General features: G+C 45.3%; 1 protein-coding gene across 1 annotated transcript; it reads left to right on the top strand.

Annotated features, from left to right (window-relative positions):
* Positions 1-4,297: 4,297 nt before the first annotated feature.
* LOC124651955 (CBS domain-containing protein CBSCBSPB3-like) lies at positions 4,298-9,801 on the top strand. Its single transcript, XM_047190973.1, has 14 exons — positions 4,298-4,475; positions 4,572-4,731; positions 5,472-5,604; positions 6,847-7,017; positions 7,338-7,416; positions 7,504-7,617; positions 7,722-7,788; positions 7,882-7,987; positions 8,073-8,131; positions 8,218-8,327; positions 8,404-8,531; positions 8,628-8,710; positions 9,057-9,146; positions 9,238-9,801. Exons 1-14 carry the CDS (start codon positions 4,318-4,320, stop codon positions 9,415-9,417), a joined length of 1,638 nt encoding a protein of 545 aa, XP_047046929.1. The 5' UTR covers positions 4,298-4,317; the 3' UTR covers positions 9,418-9,801.
* Positions 9,802-19,675: the final 9,874 nt, after the last annotated feature.

Raw genomic sequence — 19,675 nt, forward strand, 5'->3', positions numbered from 1 at the left:
ATCGGACGTAAGACGCGTAAGAAACTAAGAATAGCCGCAGAACCAATGAGAAGAAGAAAAAAAAAGGACGCTCCGCTATTGTGCAAGGATAATTAAGAAGGTGAAGTGATCGCTATTCAGATTGAGCATGGCGCCGCCACGCGACGGCCATGTCCGCGAGCGAGCGACGGCGAGCGGCATCTTAGGTAGCTCTGCCGCTTCCCGCCGCAGCACCTTCAGCGCTAGCTGATCAATCAAAGCAAGCATCGCCGTTGCCGCCGATCATCCGTCAGCAGTGATGTAAAATATATATTCAAAGAAATCAATTGCCTGACCAGAAGACAGAAGAGATGAGCACATCGCACATCGGCACCACCGAATCGAGAGCAAGGATGAGTCTGCCTCGAGACGCTGGAAGCTCGCTCCTGGAGCTCACAATCACGAGCAATCCTAATAGTGTCCCCTAAATATCTATTGGAGTCTAAACCAAAAAATGCTCATACCGTCCACTCTCATATAAAATCCACGTTGTCACCATTCCAATAGAAACGTCGGCGACCAGCAAGCGAACCCTGTTCAAAGGGAGGCTATAGGGGACCCAACGACACAAGATTTTCGCCGGCCCACACGTCAACTTGTCTGTCCTGTTGTGGATATGCCAACTAGATATACCACGGTGAGGTCCTAATTCCGGCAACACGGGTGGCCCGCAGATGGTGGTGAGGCCTATGACCCAACAGGACGGCCCAGTGGAGAACCAAGGTGAAGGAGCCCAAACCAGACACTATCCGGCCCATGGTTAATATCGGTTGGATCCGTGGCGTGGCTGACAATGTTTACTTAGCGTATCATAGGACTTAATCATATCCGGTTGGAACTCTACTCATGTAACTCTAGATCTGGAGCCGGATCCTGAAAGCTCTTAAAGCACAACACAACTCATCGTAATCTTACACTTGTTGCCGATAATTTAAACAAGCATCAGTAGGGCCTCACCACCATCGTGAGGTTTCCGAAGCTAGGTAACTCGTGTATCCCCATCCCTGTGACTCCTCGTCCTACGGCTCCCTCTTTCTCTCCGTTCCGTGAGGATCTCGGAGGCATTTTATTGAAACATGGCGACATTTTGCAAAATATGTCAAAATTTATGCTTGCCATTTTTCATTACAATTAAATTACATAACATATGGAATCTCGAATAATTTTAAATTTTGATGTTTCTAATATTTTTTTCTAAACTAAAAAGGCGAACTGGGGGCGTGGCGGCGGGCGGGGGGATTCTACCTACACTTATAATGATGTAGCAATATACCGCCGTCGTACCATTGCAGAGCCATTATGTTACACAGATAGTTAAAGGATTAGATACTCTAAACTAGGTGACATTATCTACTTGTTGTTGTGCGGCCTGCCATGGTCGCAATCGCGTTGCCTACTGACCGCCGGTGTGTCCTGGCAGTCAGGAACCATTGGTATGCCTTGATGGCCCGACACCGTCGGAGCACAACCATGAGGCGTAAACCTCCTGCTCGTCCTGAGCACAATGGCGGGCCATGCTGGCCTCCCGGTGGCGGGCCAGCGGAAGGTCCGCTCCGCTGCCGTGAGGGCGACATCATGGATGCGGTGACTCGACTCCTCCTACTCTCTGCGTCATGCTTGTCCCTGCTCCAGAGAGGCGTCCCAGCGCGCCTTTTCCGCCTGTAGGGTCGTTGCCATGTCAGCGGAGCCCGGATTGTCCGTAAAGCAGGCACACGCCATATCGGCCAGGCAACTCCAGGTGCGGTTGTGCTTGGCCATGACTGCTTGGGTTTTGCCCTCATCGTTGGGTGTCGCTGCCCCATTAATAATGCCGTCGAATGGCGGAAAGGCCGGGCGCGCGCCAAGCTTCTTGCGCCCGAATCGGCCACCGAGTGCGGGAGTTGGCAAGCCTTGCGTGGGAATCAGTAATCACCGGCGACATGAGTCGACGGGGCGCTAATCGCCATTACCAACCGTTGATGGTGCTGTAGAAAAATAGGTTAGATCGCTAGGTTGTCCTGGACGGAAGCATCATATGGACTGATTCATATGATTTTGATATCCATGGGCTAACCTAAATAGACCAAACAAACACTTTTTGAGATGCTTTAAGGCCTATAAATTGGAACGCAGAGAGTACACAATCATGCCCTTAAATCATGGTATGTCCAACGCTTTTTGGACATAATTTATGTCTGTTTGACAGTGTCCATTTTCAGACTCCAAAAAGCAGGCCACATCTCTAACGGTCCAACACATTCGCGGACGCCGTAATCACTTTGCGTCTACCCGTTAGGACTTTTTTTATCCGCATAAACGCAAACAATGTTTTTATCCGTTTACGATCGGGTAGCCAGAGATGGCATCAGCCATGTCCTGAATTTTCTCTTTAGGCTCATCCGTTGAAGTGGATTGCATTTGTCCTGTACTTGCAGCTGCTCTGTCGCTTGCTCCTCAAGATTTGTCTCATGCCTCTCATCCAATCCACGGCATGACAGCGTGACCCCAAAACCACCAAACTCGTGCGGCCGGTCTGCTCCCCACGCACCTCACCCTCCATCCGTTTGTTCCACCAGTCGCCTCGCCGGCTTACCCGTGGCCACATGCCCACATGACTGGCTCTGCCACGGCCGACCCTGAATCTTGATGCACTTCCTCCGAGGGCATATCTGAGATATCCAGAAAGCTGGCGGGGCTGGTTGCCCGTTGCGCGGGGCCGTGGATTCAAAATTAAGCCGAAACCGCGGCCTACGAGGCTCGACCGCTCCACACACGGTCATGGTTCACGCGTCGCCGAATTAATATGGTGCTGTGCTGTGCTGTGCGTGCATTGTTATATTCTGCGACCTATTACCGTAATTTTTAGATCCGACCCTGCATTTGCCACGCACGAATCGTACTTATTGGCATCTCCGACAAAATAGTATCTGTTGTGCATTCGTCGTTGCTCTCTCTTTATTTTCTTGCTAAGACCAAGGGCCCTTCACCCATTTCGATATACAAGGTCATTCCATATCGCGAGTCCGGACATTACAAACAACATGTGCTGAAAATATGGCATTGGATTTCAATTTGGAATCAAATATTCTTTTGGTGGTACTCGCTCTGTTCCAATTTACTCTGCCCTCTTAGCCAAAGAATGGACGAGTAATCTGATACTCCCTTGGTTTATAAAAATATGTCTTAGATTTGTATAAATTTATTGACCATTTCTAGAGAGATAATGCGAAATTAGGGATTATATCACCAACATATATGCAAATAAGTGAAGATTCAGAACGGATCATTTTGAAAACGCGACAAGCCAAACACTAGTATGTGTAACACCTGAGCTACACACCGTCGGAAGTAGTTACAGTATTGTGGGAGTGATGTTTTGGCACATGGGAGCTCCCTTTATTTTGAAATACATGTTAGACACATTTTAAGATGTCAAAAAAATTGAAACAAAAATTTCGCACGTACATCTTCATGTGCTACGCGCTCGCAAAGTCGTTTCATGAAAAATCGACATGTCATGTAGCGTGTGTAAAAAGACAAAATTCGGTGCTGAAACAAAGACTTGTCACAAGATAAATTTTCTCTTTTTCGCTTAGACTACAAAAAATATCATTTTTTCGTGAAACTTGATGAATACACATATATTATGGAGATGTACATGTAAAATTTTTTGTCTAAATTTTTTAACACTTGGAAATATGTTTTTATGGTAGAGGGATCATACGCACCCGGGAGCCGAATTGAGTTTCTCCAGTATTGGCCTTTCTTGGGCACTTCATACTCTATTGTAAGCATCCCACAAAACTTGCCAGAGGTCAATCAATCCAAATATTACACTTAATCAAACACGTTCTCGAATCGTTTTTGAAACAAGTTACTCCCCCGGGTCCAAAATAAATTTACGTAACGTCTTGCAACGTCTTGCGCTAATTAATTTAGACATGAGGTACATATTTTGGCATGTAGTTAGCACTATTAAAAGCTTGTCACTTTAGGCTGAGACCGTATAAATAAATTTGATTTACAAACATTGTGGAACTCATGCATATTTTTTTACTTGAAAAATGAAACCTTTCCTCGAGTTAATTATAAAAAAAAAAACTGGAAAGTCTACGCCACGAGCACACTTAATAATTCGAGCTTAGAAGGACTGTCCCGGCAAAAATAATATTAGAAGTACTGAAACATAAAATTACCCACGCGCTATCGAAGGGGTAGGACAGGAGGGAAGGAGAAACACCATTCAATCTGCTCTTGTTCCCACTTCGCCGGCCGCCGCCGCCGCCGTAAGTGTGTTGGACTCTCCACAGAAACACCTACATGAGCTCCGCGGCGGCTCCGGCGCCACCGGTCAGGCGCACGCGCAGCCGGCCGCCGTCTTCTGCCTCCTCCCGCAAGTCGGAGGACCCATACGCAGCCGCCGGCGCCAACGGAAATGGGAAGACCTCCCCGAGGCTGGCCTCTCCCAAGCACCTCCCGTAAGCGCCTCTATGCTTTGTCTCTCCTTCCGACGTTCACCTCGGTACGTACGGGGATTGCTGAAGATTGGATTTTTTTTACTGGGTTTTGGCCAGAGGGGAGAGGACGGTGAAGAAACTGAGGCTGTCCAAGGCGCTGACGATACCGGAGGGCACGACGGTGTACGACGCGTCCCGGAGGATGGCGGCGAGGCGGGTCGATGCGGTGCTACTCACCGACGCCCAGGGCCTCCTATCTGGCATAGTCACCGATAAGGTGAATTCCTCTTCCTTTCTTAGTTATATGGTGGAGTTTTGTGGCTGGGATATGCTCTCGTAGTGGTTCTTAGCTATGAAAATGAACAAGACGATAGATCAATGTTGCGAGGAATGGACGATAGTATCTATTCTCACCTTTCTTTTGAAAACACCGATATCTGGATTGGATTCTTTGGTTTGGACCTTAGCACGTGGCCTTTTCTGTTAAAACAGAACAACTCTGAATTCTGATAGTTGCTTGCAAGCTAATTTTTGTGGCCATTGGATTTGTGCAGATGATGGTGTCGCTTGATTAGTTGTTGATCCCATGGGAGCAAAATGTAAATTATGCTTAAGAAAAAATAAGCCACCTTACAAATAGACCTTTTTTTTTCCGGTTTAGGGCTTTTGATCAAGTCATTTCTTGACCAAATGTTGCCCACTCATTGGAATTTTGAGTTGCTGCTGTGAATCTTTCCTTGGCTTCTCTTTTCCTTCTGTTAGGAAACTGGAAGCAGATGTTACCCTACTTGTTTAGTAGCAGTTTCTTGCTAAACGAACTAATTAGTTCAGGCAAAGCATGGATAGTTTGTGTTTGACTTGTGTTAGCTAGTTGTGCTTTGTACTGTACTTTTTACTAAAATGAATCACAGCATAGTGAATTGGAAATACTTGATAGCGATATCATGCCAAGCGGCTCATGTCCTATGTTTACTGCTTTCAACCTGAGGTACTTTTCAATCTTTAATTGGGGTGTAGGATATATCCACACGAGTAATTGCAGAGGGGCTGCGGGTGGAGCAAACCATCATGGCCAAGATCATGACGCGGAATCCTTCTTATGTCACTTCTGACTCACTTGCAATTGAGGCATTGCAGAAGATGGTTCAAGGTATATATCCTAGTTAATATTGGCATTCCCATTATTGTGCTCGGTCTGCTAAATATTTTAGGATTTTACTGACAAAGAAGTTAACATTGACAAGGTATATCCTAGTTAATATTGACAAAGAAATTAACTGAACTTTCAGAAAACAGTTCTGCTGTCTGGTCTTTAACATATATGATTGTTTCAGATTAGTCATTTGTATTACCAGCAGTATCACATTCAAGATTAAACCAAAGACCAGAATGGTCCTGCTTTCCAAAGGATAGAATGGTCCAGTTTAGTAGAGAAACTGATACAACAAGTACTTGCCAGGACACTGACTTACAGAAACGAGCAAACAGCAAAATCGAAAGCAGTAGTATCACTCTGAATGATTTTTCACCATCTCTTTCCAGAGTATCACACTCAGTTATAATTAACTCAAGGGACTCGGTTGAACAATTGGGAGCACCTAATTACTAAAACTGGCACATGTGTGAATAAATGGATTTCAGTAATTGGTCATGTATTAGCAGATGATATATATCGTTTCACGCTGCATTGTTGCTCGAAATCAAGATAGTGCAATTGGCTTAGTCAATTGATTCATAACTGCCTTTCAAGCACAACCAATATATATTAGAACCCCCTTTACTTGCCGGAGCACTAACTTTGATGCAAGGGTGGCGCTTCATCTCAACAACTGGAAATGGAGAGTATCATGAAGAAATTCAGTTTACATGCAATGTGAATTGCTCGTGCTATTATTCTTAGTTAGTGAGGCTCTCTGCATGTACATGTTTAACTGTTAAGTTACCTACATCCTAAAGTTAAAGTATAACTCTTGATTTTTGGTGTTTCCATAAGAATTATATTTGAAGTTTCATTCGTTTATATACAATCTTTGGTTGGAATACCATATTCAAATCGAATCATGTGATATTGGTGAATCATTGTGTGTCCAACTCAAGTTGCCCTTTTTCACACATGTAACGAAAACATGTAATTTAGGTAAATTTTAGGTCTAGTTAGCTGTATCCGTGTATCATTTCAATCAATAAAAAATGACTCCTGGATTTATTTGGTCGGGCATTATGGATTTCTGTGTAATGTTGCCGAGTTTCCGACATCATGAATTCAGTAGCATACTAGCAGATGTATATGTGGGCTTGTTGTTGTTTAATGTTCTTGCAGAGAGAAATTGTTTGGATTCATTCTTCATTTCTCCACTAACATTATTTTTCTGTATGTTTTTTCACATTTAAGGTAAATTTAGACACCTCCCAGTTGTAGAAAATGGCGAGGTTATGGCTATGCTAGACATTGCAAAATGCCTTTATGACGCTATAGCGAGATTGGAAAAAGCAGCTGAACAAGGGAGTGCAATAGCAGCGGCTGTAGAGGGGGTTGAGCGTCAACTGGGAGGCAATTTTACAGGTCTTGCTATGTACATATTTATATTTAATTTAAATTTCTGTGATCCTGGAAGTAGTACCCTGGTCCCTGGTGCATAATAGGAATGGTCTATATTGTGAGTAATAAGCATGATATGTTTATCTGTCTTAAAAAAAGTGTGTCCTTATTATGCTAATGTATCAAGTATATCATATTGTAATGCAAAGTTACATTGTATGTTTGTATTATGCTAACGTGCATATGTTTGATTTTCTTAAGCATGTTACTTGTCCTTACGTACCTATATTTTGGTGTAGTCTTGTCTTACCAATCACTTCAAGGTTTTAACTGTTTGCATACAGCTCCTTCTGCTTTCATAGAAACTCTAAGGGAGCGGATGTTCAAACCTTCTCTGTCAACCATAGTCACGGAGAGCACAAAGTACAGTATTTGTTTGTTTTGACTATTTTCTCTTAACTGTCAGCAAAATGTTTGGATACTGAGAGGCACTACACTTTCAACTTTCAGGGTAGCAATTGTCTCACCTTCAGATCCTGTGTATGTGGCAACACAAAAAATGCGTGAATTTCGAGTAAATTCAGTGGTTGTTACTACAGGGAACACGGTGCAGGGAATCTTTACGTAAGTAACCTGGAGTAGCACCATATGATTGTTATTATTGTTGTTAATAATAACGATATTGTTATTATTCCAGTTTCTTATAGATACGTGATTCTGAAATGCAGCTCAAAAGATGTTCTTATGCGTGTTGTCTCACAGAATCTTTCGCCTGAATTGACCCTAGTAGAAAAGGTTTCCCCGTCCTACTTAAATTTGTCTTGCTTGAAATGGCATACCATTTTGTATAATTTCTTATAACTTACTGTATTAATTGTGACTTTAAAGGTGATGACCGCAAATCCAGATTGTGCTACATTAGACACGACAATTCTTGATGCGCTACATATAATGCATGATGGAAAATTCTTGCACATTCCCGTTCTTGACAGAGGTATGATCTGATTCTTGTCTCAGCTGTGAATAGATCTTGAGTTCCTGGTACTTCATCTGGTACATATATTCAATTTCCTGAACAGAGGGGCAAATTGCTGCATGCCTGGATGTCCTGCAACTTACACATGCAGCCATTCAATTGGTGATCCCTAACTCCTTCCAGCCCTTTTCTTATGCTCTGCCAAAGATTCCTATCCTAAATTTTAGAATATAATTCTTTATTTTCAGGTTGAAGGAGGCAGTGGGACTGCTAATGAGGTGGCAAACTCAGTGATGCAGAGGTTCTGGGACTCTGCTCTTGCTTTGGATCCTCCAGATGATGAATTTGATAGCCGTAGGTTCGTTGATGGTACTTTGTGGATTTTGCATTTTATTTGTTTTTTCCCTAATACAGTGCTCTCATACCTGGATCAGCGAAGCATCCTTAATTGTGGCATCAGAGTTTGGGGATGGAAAGAGTAGTATATATCCTCCTATTATTGGCAATTCGTTTGCTTTTAAGCTTCATGACCGGAAGGGGCGTGTGCATAGATTCACTTGTGGTACGTGGTCGATTGATAGTTTGCACAAATATGTTGATGTTGTTTCATGGCTCCAAATATAACCAGTTCTTAACTTGTATAATGTTGATGCTACAGGCTCGGAGTCCTTGGACGAGCTTGTGTCCTCTGTAAGGCAAAGATTGAGTATTGTTGATGGAAAGGATAGCATACAACTCTTGGTAAACTTAACTATTTTGGATGAAAGCTTTCCAATTTTACAGTAGGCTTGTAGAACTACAGAGATTAAGTGTGTCTGAGTCTGATAGTAAAGGTGAAGCTTTCGATTTCTCTGTCTTGTCAGTGATGAAATCAATGCCTTTCACTTTAAAGAGGAAAGTGATCCTTATATGCTTATATGTTATATGATTCTTGTGTTAGCATCAGCACTCTTTGTACCTCATTGGCGATGCTACATATAGATTGCAAGAGTCATCTTTTCAGCCATCATTCATTAACTCCCACTTGATAGTAAAATATTTGCCTGCACTGCCTAACTTATTTTTTTAATCCTGATGTTGAATGTAGTATGAAGATGATGAGGGTGACCGAGTGCTACTAACTACTGATACCGATCTTGCTGGTGCAGTGCTCCATGCCAAATCATCTGGGCTGAAGGTATTCTGCATTATAGGATGTAGATACTGTGAATTCCAGGAGTATTTGGTGTTTGCTTTCTCCAACTCATCGAAGTGAAAATTCCTGTCAGGTTTTGAAGTTGCATATTGAGGACGAGTTAAGTTCGAAAGCAGAGGTGGTAAAACCATTGCAGGAGCTAGCACCTCCGCGCAGGAGCGGGCTGTCTACTGTTAAATTTGGGCTTATGGCTGGTACAGTTGCTCTTGGTGGCGCAGCAGTCATGGTGTACTTGAAACGATCTAGGGTGTGATTACCAGACAGATCAATGATTTTCCAAAACCTGCATTTCCAGCAGCTGACGTCCATTAGCTCTAAAACTTTTTGCTATGCTGGTATCATTGTGTACCAAGAAACGGAAGCGTGGAGGCAGTCTACTTGTTGCAAGTTTCTCAGGTGATTGAAAGGTCTAATATTGGGCAGAAGGAGCTGCTTATCTTTGCCCTGCCTCCACATTTTGCAGAAATATCAATGATTTCATAGTTGCAGGCTTACGATGAAGCATGTAAACATCATTGGAAATCCTAGTTCATACTTTGCACTCGTTTGTAGATAAACAGATGATGTTAACTCTTTTCGGAGCATAACAGCATATGGGTTTGTGGCAGTTTATCAATCTTTGAAGTACAAGAAACAAGAATACCCTGTCTCTTTTTTCTCATCGGCTGACCTGTGGCTAGATTCTTGTCTTCTTCTTTCTTTCTAGAACACTAGATTCTTACATTATGTGTCAACCAACTCAAAACCGTTGCTAGCCTCCTACAGACCACAACAATTATTATCAACAAGTTTTGTCATGAAAAGTCAAGGCTACAAACAATTCATGTATGACTTAATGTAAGTCCACAGTTTAAAAGTAAATGCCCACTATTATTTGATCATGGGCCCCTCAAAATCTTATCTGTTTCCAGTAGAACAGTGTGCCCCCTAATTAACCCTTTGTACATGTGATGGATTGATGATGAAGGAATGATTAGTAAAAAGGGCTTGGGTTAGTGTGTGGGTCAAGTTATGGTTGCTGGCTGCACATGTTAGTGGCCATCCTTTTTGTTGAGGTGGTTGGTAGTTTCTTAACCTCCCTAGGCTAGGGTGGCTTTGAGTGGAGTCGATCATCCATCTCGTGCTTCTCTTCCAACCATCACGAACTTGATTCTGTAGCTTGAAAGACAGTGTTTGGATTAGGCAATGATATCCAGCCTTTCATGCCGGATGTGCTGCATTCGCTTTATGGTCAGATAGAAACTTTACAAGTTTACAGCCATGTGTGTGTGCATGCATTGTATATCTGTTCTTCTGTGTTAGTGAAATACATTTATTTATATCTATTTTATCAATTGGGGTTAGATACTATTACCTCCGTTCCGAATTATAAGCCTTTTTTTAGAAAGCTACTACATTTCGAAAATGCTTATATTTCGGAATGGAGATAGTACATACACATATACTTAGAATAGATATGCCGAAGAGTTAGATTTTGGTTGGTATCCTGTATAATCAAATATTAGCCTGGCCTGGAGACTACATTTGTCACGATTTTGGTTGGAGACTACATTTTCCCCCAATTTGTCACGATTTTGGTTGGAGACTACAATTTTCCACAATTTGTCATGATTTTGCTGAGAGTCACAACTTAAGTGTGATAAATGATGCTGGGAAATATATTACTCCCCGATCTAAATTAATTGATTCAATGGAGGGAGTACATAATCTTTTCTGGTTCCTGCATATATATCTGGTTAATCTGCAAAATTTGAATTCGGATATGCTGAAGTAAGCGAGGAAGAGTGTACTGTTTTATCTGATTAATTAATGAATGTTCAGTGTGAAAGCTGCGTTGATGACTGCTCCAGTGAGAGAATATGGAGTACATTATAGGGGCACAAAGATTCGATTTTGTACCAGCAACATGTTAGTAGTTGGTATGGCAACTAACAAAATAATGTGGTCGATACATTGATTAGTTAGTTTGTGATAGCATATGGGGTGTCTAGCTAGGATTAGGACCCTCTCAAAATAGGAGCTTATCCGAAAGAGCTTAAACGCTCAGGTCCAACATTCACACGTACAAACTGATTTATTAAGAGCCCTTTGGTAGCCTGATTCATGGCTCACTAGCGCAATGATGTAAGGGTACCTGCGCGTTCGGTAGGTTGGGCTTTGGACCAAAAAAGCCTTTTTTTTTTGTTTGCCTGCAGCGAACCCCAAAATCTCGATGGAGATGAGATTACGCATGTTTGGTACCATACAGACATGCCTAAAGTCATCTCTTCTATACAATTGGTAGCCTTACCATACTATCATCTTCCATGACACAGAAATCTCAGTTCATGACAGTTACAGACTTACGAAGTTAGCAGTTCACAAAATCAGCCCTAGCTAGTACGAATATTAGTTCATAACGATGCTCCCTAATTACTACGAATGACAGTTTATCATCACGGGGTAGTTCAACATGCAGGGATCAAATTGGGGTTCGAGAAACAAGTGATCAAAGGGGGTTCCTTCTTCCTTCTCAAATGGTGGTGTTGCCTATGACTTCCCACCTTGTGTCTATCCACTCTTGCCTCTTCTTCTTTCAGGCTGGCTTCATTGTCGCCCGCCTCCACGCCATGGTTGGTATCTACTTCATCAAAAGTGTCAACCTCTTGGAAGAACTCATCCTCACCTCCCACCTAGGATCCAATTGTGAATAATGCAGCAAGCAAGGACCAACTTTACTTGAGTGTCAAAAGTGTGGAACGGTTTCTGGTCAAGGACCTTGAACCTGTTCTTCAATGCAGCAAAGGCACTCTCAATGGTGACTCTAAGGCTTGAGTGTCTCAGATTGAACAACTCTTTCGCATTCTGAGGTCGGTGCCTTGGAGAGAACTAGTTTGAGGTGGTACCTTGTTTTCCTGAAGGGAGGCAGAGTACCAGATCGGCATGCATATCCGGCAAGGTAGAACTTACCGTCAGGGATTTGCAACCCATCATGCTTTGATAAGTTGTCGGCCAGGATGCTCGCATCATGTGCTGAACCCTCCCACCCAACAAGCATGTGAACCTCATATCGAAATCCACAACTGCTAGCACGTTATGGCTGGTGTAGTGCTTCCTCCCATGGAATGCAGCAAACATTGATCTCGGTACCTTTGAAGTCACATGAGTACCATCAATAGCCCCATTGCAATCCTATCAAAAAATTAGCACACAGTCATGTTTCTGACAGTACCACACATCTGATAAGTAGAACGAACATGATTTTGTACTCACCCTAAAATACGGGAACCACATGTAGATGTTCTTGATCTTGAGTGGTGTGTTCGATGATGTTGGCTTGATCATGTCACCTCTGAGCTCCCCAATTGCATACAACACCTGCTGGAAGTACCAAGAGATAGTCTCGGTGGATCGTCTGAATGTGCTATGGATGACTCTGAACCTCTGGTTATGACCCACGACGTGAAGAAACATTGTGACTTATTCTTCGACAGAGGTGTGGATGCTATCAAACAACAGTCCTCTATCCCTGAACATATTCACAAGTGCATAGAAAGGGGCTCTTCTCATCCGAAGCATCTGGATAGCCTCTAGTTTAGGTTGGCAATCCTCTCCTGATCTCGTTCTAACATACGACTGTAACAGACATGAGGAAAAGCAGCATGCCTAACTGCTCTCTTGTGCACCATCAAGATCCAGGCTTGTATGCAAATGATGAGTGTTGCGGCGTGATGCACAAGCTGGAGCTGGTCGGTCTACTCAAACAAGATCTATGCATTACGAACGGTCTTATGGAACCCAACTAGTTCTAGCAACATGAATCTAACACTACAATAGAGCAGATGAGTTTCCCCTTCATGGCAGGCGATGGACACGACCGAAAGCCACCGCAGATGTGCGCAGGCTCCATCGCGGCTGGAAACGATGACCCTGCTCCGACGCCGGAGACCGAAGGGAGATGCGCGCTGCCAGATCTGAGTCGCCGCAGCCACCGCCGGTGCGAAAATTGGGGAAAGGGAAATTTTGGAGGGGGACTAATGGAGAGGGTAATCGAAGAGGGAGGTTACCCCTACCTTTGTCACGCAACGCAGCTCGGATTTCACCTTCTCCCGCCATGCCGAGGCGGAGCGCTTGCGTGAACGGTATTATCGATTTTCTTCTCCCCAGGGCATGTTCCTGGAGAAATTGTCAAACTAGGCATTCCTCCAGGACCTGTCCCGAAGGTGCTTTAAGGCCCGTGCGGTGCGACAACGCGGAGGAGCCCATGAAACCAAACAGCCCAACAATTGCGGGGCACATGCGAGCCAAAGGGCGCCTAGCCAACCAAACGTGCCCTAAGAACAAAGAAGTTCTAGACCCCGGCGTGGTGCTTCATTCACTAAACATGTGGCAGGTACATTTTACAAGGAGGCCCCAAACCATACTCGTCCAAAAGAACCTCGAATTTGAAGATAAGGCCTACTCTATTACAAAAAATACCCTAGAAAGAAAATATAAAACACAATCAAGACACTGGGTGTCTCCGTCACTTCTCGCCGGTGTCCTCCAAGCGTCGCCGCCAAGGAACAATACCAGAATGCTCGATTGGCCCCTTCCGACGAAGAACCAGCGACGCTGTGAAAGTTCAGAGATGGTAAACCTAGAGAGGGGGTGAATAGGTTTCTACAAATTTTAATTCTTTCTTTGCAATGTTAGGCTTTGCAGAAGATAAAGATGAGCCTAATGCAAACTAGGTGAAGCCCCTATATGATGATACAAGTAACTCGAGCGCGAAGGCTCTCACAGGCAGTTATATCACAAGTAAAGAGTTTGGTTAGGGATAACCGATAGCACGCGAAGACGAAGGATTATTCCCGTGTTCCCTTCCTTTGCAAGAAGGTACGTCACGTTTGGAGAGGTGGGGGTCCCACGAAGGATTCCCCAACGCCACGAAGGCTCACCTTATTCTCCTGAGCCTATCCCACGAAGGAATAGCTGACTCACTTGTGGTAGACTTTGAGGCAGCCTCCAAACCTTCACAATCTTTGCAGGAGCAAATCCATAGCCCGGATGCATCCGGACTACTCTTTCCCACCTAGGGTTTCCAAAGAACCCTAGAGAGCAAGTATCTCGATGAATACAAGGGGGAACAAGATTTGGCTCGGTGGAACTATAGATCAAGACCTCCTCTATCTTTTCCCCGGAGGGATTCGAGTTTGGGTGGAGGAGGAGGGAGATCTGAGACTTTTGGTGTTTCTATCAATGGAGTATGAGAGAGAGAGAGAGCTCAAGAACAGTTTGCAGTGTAGTACCTGAGTGTTCTGAGCTAGGTGAAGGGGTATTTATATGGTCCAAAGAAATCCAGCCGTTGTGACTTGTCCAGCTCAGCGAACCATCGAGGAGGCCGGTCAACCGGGCCAGGGGCCGGGCCATCCGGTCCAGAGGCCGGTTCGGCCGGGCCAGGGGCCGGACCATCCGGTCTAGAGGCCGGTTTGGCCGGTCTAGAGGCCGGTTTGGCCGGGCTAGGGGCCGGACCATCCGGTCCAAACCGGACCGTGCACCGGGCTAGATCCGGGCGGAGGGAAAATGTTGCTGGATTGTGCCCGGTTGGCACCGGCGCCAGGGCCGGTCGGCGCCGGGCCATCCGGTCCAACCGCACCACAGACCGGCCTCTGGCAGAAAACCCGTTGCTTCATTTTTGTCGAAGTGGGGGGTCTCCCTTTACCTTCTTGTTCCATTGATACACCATTATGCCTGTTTGGCTAATACCTGAGAATAATATTATATGCATGTATTAGTCTGAATACTCTAGCAACGGTGTTATTGTTACCAAAATAGTGGATAAGGGTAAAATACCCTTACAATCTCCCCCTTTTTGGTATACGATGATAAACCGAGCTAGAGTCACATATAAATATTATGATAAGCTCAAATCTTGATTCCATATGAGATACTGAGACAGCTCCCCCAAATTTGTGTGCACTTGGAGAATTTGCGTTTGAATGCAAAGTGCACCATTTGTAGAATATGAGAAGCTCCTCCAATATCTTTAGGAAGCAAGCATGGTATAGACAAGAATATATAAAGATATAAGCATAAAACATAATCATCCTAGCATAGAGATTAAGCATACAATATCTTGTCCATACATGAATTATTCAAGGTAGCAAATGGTTCCGGAAATAAAAGCAAGCAAATAGCACAAGCCAGATAAGAAGCAAATAAAGTAGCAATGGCTTGTGCACCAACAACCGAGAACCCCGCCCTAGACTCTACTCTCTTCTCCCCCTTTGGCATCGGAACACCAAAAAGGTGAAGTAAAGAGTAGGGATACTAGCGTTCCCATCAGTAGAACTCTGTCTCGGTAGGAGGAGAGTCCTCATCGCCATCCTCATCATCATCATCCTCATTATACTATTCATTGGCTTCATCATCTCCAGACCCAGAAGTATCAGGAGCAGGAGCAGACCTAGTTCTAGGAGGAGGAACACCACCATGAGCAAACAGGGAAAGATCAAAGTTCTGGAACATGGCATCCTCAAGAGGAGGCATCGCCCAAGTATGAGCAACCACGGGTTCTAGTTCAGGACCAGCTGGAGGAACGAGATGGTTTCTTGCAGCCATAAATTCATTTTGGCGCCTCCGAGTCTCCTGGTTCAAGGCAAGACTTTGATGAGCCACATCATTGGTATTCTTGCACATCTGCCACATAGTAGCTAGAAAGCAAGAGGCACCCTGAAAGATTAGAGATGGTAGGTTTCTACAGATTTTAATTCTTCCTTTGCAATATTAGGCTTTGCGGAATATAAAGGTGAGCCTAATGCAAACTAGGTGACACAACCTATATGAGGATACAACTAACTCGAGCACGAAGGCTCTCACAGGCAGTTAAATCACAAGTAAGGAGTTCGGTTAGATATAACCGATAGCACGCGGAGATGAGGATGTATTCCCGTGTTCCCTTCTTTTGCAAGAAGGTACGTCACGTTTGGAGGGGTGGAGGTCCCACGAAGGATTCCCCACGCCACGAAGGCTCACCCTATTCTCCGGAGCCTATCCCACGAAGGAATAGCTCACTCACTTGTGGTAGACTTTGAGGTAGCCTCCAAACCTTCACAATCTTGTCGGAGCAAATCCACGGCCTGGATGCTTCCGGACCACTCTTGCCCACCTAGGGTTTCCAAGGAACCCTAGAGAGCAAGCTTCTTGATGAATACAAGGGGGAATGAGATTTGGCTTGGTAGAACAGTAGATCGGGTCCTCCTCTATCGTTTCCCTTGAGGGATTTGAGTTTGGGTGGAGGAGGAAGGAGATCTGAGGCTTTTGGTGTTTCTAGCAATGGAGTATGAGAGAGAGAGAGCTCAAGAACATCTTGTAGTGTAGTGCCTAACTCTTCAGAGGTAGGAGAAGGGCTATTTATAGTGTCACTTGAAATATGGCCGTTGGTCACTTGACACATCAGCTTTCTCCCGAGAATCCCGATCAACCGGACCACGAACCGGAGTGTCCGGTGCGGGGGCCGGTCGGACGGGACCAGGGACCGGACCCGCCGGTCCAAACCGGGCGGCAGGCCGGACCACGACCGGACCCTCGAAATGTCGCGCAGTACTCCCTCCGGTTGCAGTCAGCGAAGAGCTCGGGTGGCGCCGGGGCGCCCGGTCGAGAGCCCGGTCAGACCGGGCCAGGGACCGGACCCGCCGGTCCAAACCGGGCGGCAGACCGGACCCCGACCGGGGGCACTTTGTGTCTTCCAGTAGGTCGCCCGGTTGGCATCGGCGCGAGAGCCGGTCGGCGCCGGAGCGCCGGCCGTGAGCCCGGTCGGCCGGGCAGCAGGGACGGAGCCGGCCGGCGCACGGTCCGGTCCAACCGGGCTCGTGACCGGATTCTCGCTCGTAGACCCCTTTTTGATTGTTGTCGAAGTGGGGGTCTCCTTTAGCCTTCTTGTTCCTTTGATACACCATTTATGCCTCTTTGGCTAATACCTGAGATTATCCTTACAAACATGTATTAGGCCAAATACTCTAGCACGGTGTCATTGTTACCAAAATAATGGATAAGGGTAAAATACCCTTACACACCCCTCTTGGGGTGCATGGAGGAGCTAGAGCTAGCAGCAGGGTCATGAGTTTCCTTGGACCATTGCTCCGAAGGCATCATTTCAGGAATGTCCACAAAGTTCCCCGACTGAAGAATCTTGAACGGTGCCATCCTTATTAATTGATCTTTCTTGTTGTTAGGCGTTGGCACAACTGCGTTGATGAGCTGCTGAACATACTAAGCAAAGCTTGGAGTCATACGGTTCTGAATAGAGCGTCTCAGTTCACTGTATAGAAGTCACATCCATCAATTGTCCTGACATTTTCAGGACGACAGTAGTACATGAGATTCAGATGATAACCTCGGCATTCACTTGAGTCTCCTGACTTGCTGATGAGACTCTCACGGAATATCTTAGCAAGCACTTGATAGGAGTAGTACATCCCTGTGATGGTTGGAGGAGCATGTGTAGGCTCAGGAGGATAGAAGAAAGCAATGTGGCCATGAGTGAATTGCTCCTGAGAATGAACCCGAAAACCATGAGCATGGCCACCACTAAAACCCATTGCTTGACAAAAGTCAAGATAGTTGCAAGTATAGTGCTCGTGCCTAGTCATCCAAGTCATAGTGCGAGCATCGTCATCATGAAAGAAGACTGTGCAATGAATTGACGGACAAGTATTGGGAAATACACCCCAACACCCTTAGTATTGCCAGGCTTGAAACACACAAGGTCAAACAGTCCCATCTTCTTCAAGGTGTCAACCACAAAGCGATACTTTGAGGCTTCATACATGGTGAGCTCCTCCTTGTTGATGGCCTTGGGTTGCACAATGACACCATTCTTCATGAGTTCTGGACAATTGTAGAAGTCATCCCACATGTTCACCTTAGTGTTGGTCCAGAATTCCCTTTCTCCACTGTTGTAGGTTCTCTCCAAGAACCGATAGGGATTCTTCTCGGAGCCTTCTACAAGCAGAAATGTGTAAGGTACCAATGTTGTCTGTTGGTACCCTCTCCACAAGATCATCATCTGGAACTGGTTCTTTACCTTTCCTTTTCTCCCCTGTTGTCTTACTTCGACCCCCAGCTGAACTACCTGGACCACTGCCCTGAGCTGCTCTGCTAGGCATACGAGTGCTTGTACGACACCCTGGGGGCCTCTCATGCTTGCCTCTCTTGGCAATAGTACGAGTGCCATCACTTGAATCACATGTGGGAGAGCAAATAGAGCGAGCATAGCAGTGGGATAAGTGTACATGTCATCAGAAATAAGGAGGCCAAAAATTATAGCATATATACAAGTGTTTCGACAAAGTTGTGCGAAAAACTGGGCGGGTCGGCGCATCGGACGGCCAAACCGGGCTGCAGATCGGACCAGCCGGTTGGCCGGGCGACACGCCGGCTCGACCGGACTGTGAGCCGGCTGACCGGGCCGTAGGCCGGGTACTGATGAATCATGGTGAAACTCCAGTTTTTACAACACAAAATCATGCAAAAGCTCATATAGTTGTACATATATTACAACAATGTAGTGTGGAACCTGTGCATAGAGGTGTATGTCATTCTAATGGAATGAGGTACTAGGCAAACCCTAACCCTAACCCTAGTTCTCTCAAATCCCCTCAACAAATGTGAAATGTATGAGGAAACGAGACATAGGGAAGATGGGGAGGGGAAATTACCCGAAGACATTGCCCTCCTTGCTCAAGGGAACAAGAAGAACATCAAGAGGAAGCTTGAGGGGCAAAAACCCCAAATCTCCAAATGTGTCTTGAGAGGGACCAAATCCCTTGGTGAAGATCCTCAAAGGTACCCGATCTATGGTGGATTGGAGTTGGAGTGCGTTTGGTGGTGGGAAAGCCCTATGGAGTGGTGGAGGGGTGAAGGGCGGCGCCAATGGTGGCTGTGGTGGAAGGGGGAAGTGAGGAGGAAGACCCAAGGGGTACCCTCAAGTCCCCACTTATCCAGCCATCGACCGGCGCTCGGCCCGGCCGAACGGGCTGGGGACCAGGGCACCCGGTCGTGGAGCCGGTTGGACCGGGCCAGGGACCGGACCAGCACTTTTTACCCCTTTTTGCTTTTTTTCTTTGTGTAAAGATGTGTGTATGATCATAGGATGACATGTACAATATAGATAGATAGACATGTGATAAGAGGAGCATATACATGGGGTAGGAAACACAAGTTTTTCTAGGCATAGCCATTGGAGTGAAATCCAAACAACATGTAAATAGCAACAATGGGCATGATTCGAAATATATCAAGAATCATAGAACATTTTAGAAATGTTTTTGCAATAAGATCAGTTAGCCTCATAGAATTAAGTCACTTTGTAAATAGAGGCTAAATGAGGGGCGGGGGATTACTCCCCCTATGTTAAAGCACAAATGTCATGAGACCACGAAGATACATGCTTGGGTCCATATTATGACATTGGGTATATAAATGTTGCACACATAGGTATGCATCATACCTAGACATGGTAAGATGACTATCCCCATATGTGTTGCACA

Source organism: Lolium rigidum, chromosome 5, assembly GCF_022539505.1.
Source record: "Lolium rigidum isolate FL_2022 chromosome 5, APGP_CSIRO_Lrig_0.1, whole genome shotgun sequence".
NCBI classification, from domain to species: Eukaryota; Viridiplantae; Streptophyta; class Magnoliopsida; order Poales; family Poaceae; genus Lolium; species Lolium rigidum.

What these genes read in the sequence shown, in the direction of transcription:
- LOC124651955 (XM_047190973.1), top strand. Translation starts at nt 4,318, where the DNA reads ATGAGCTCCGCGGCGGCTCCGGCGCCACCGGTCAGGCGCACGCGCAGC. An exon ending in ACTGGGAGGCAATTTTACAG is followed by an intron (nt 7,018 to 7,337) that starts GTCTTGCTATGT and finishes GTTTGCATACAG; the next exon opens with CTCCTTCTGCTTTCATAGAA. An exon ending in ATAGTCACGGAGAGCACAAA is followed by an intron (nt 7,417 to 7,503) that starts GTACAGTATTTG and finishes TTCAACTTTCAG; the next exon opens with GGTAGCAATTGTCTCACCTT.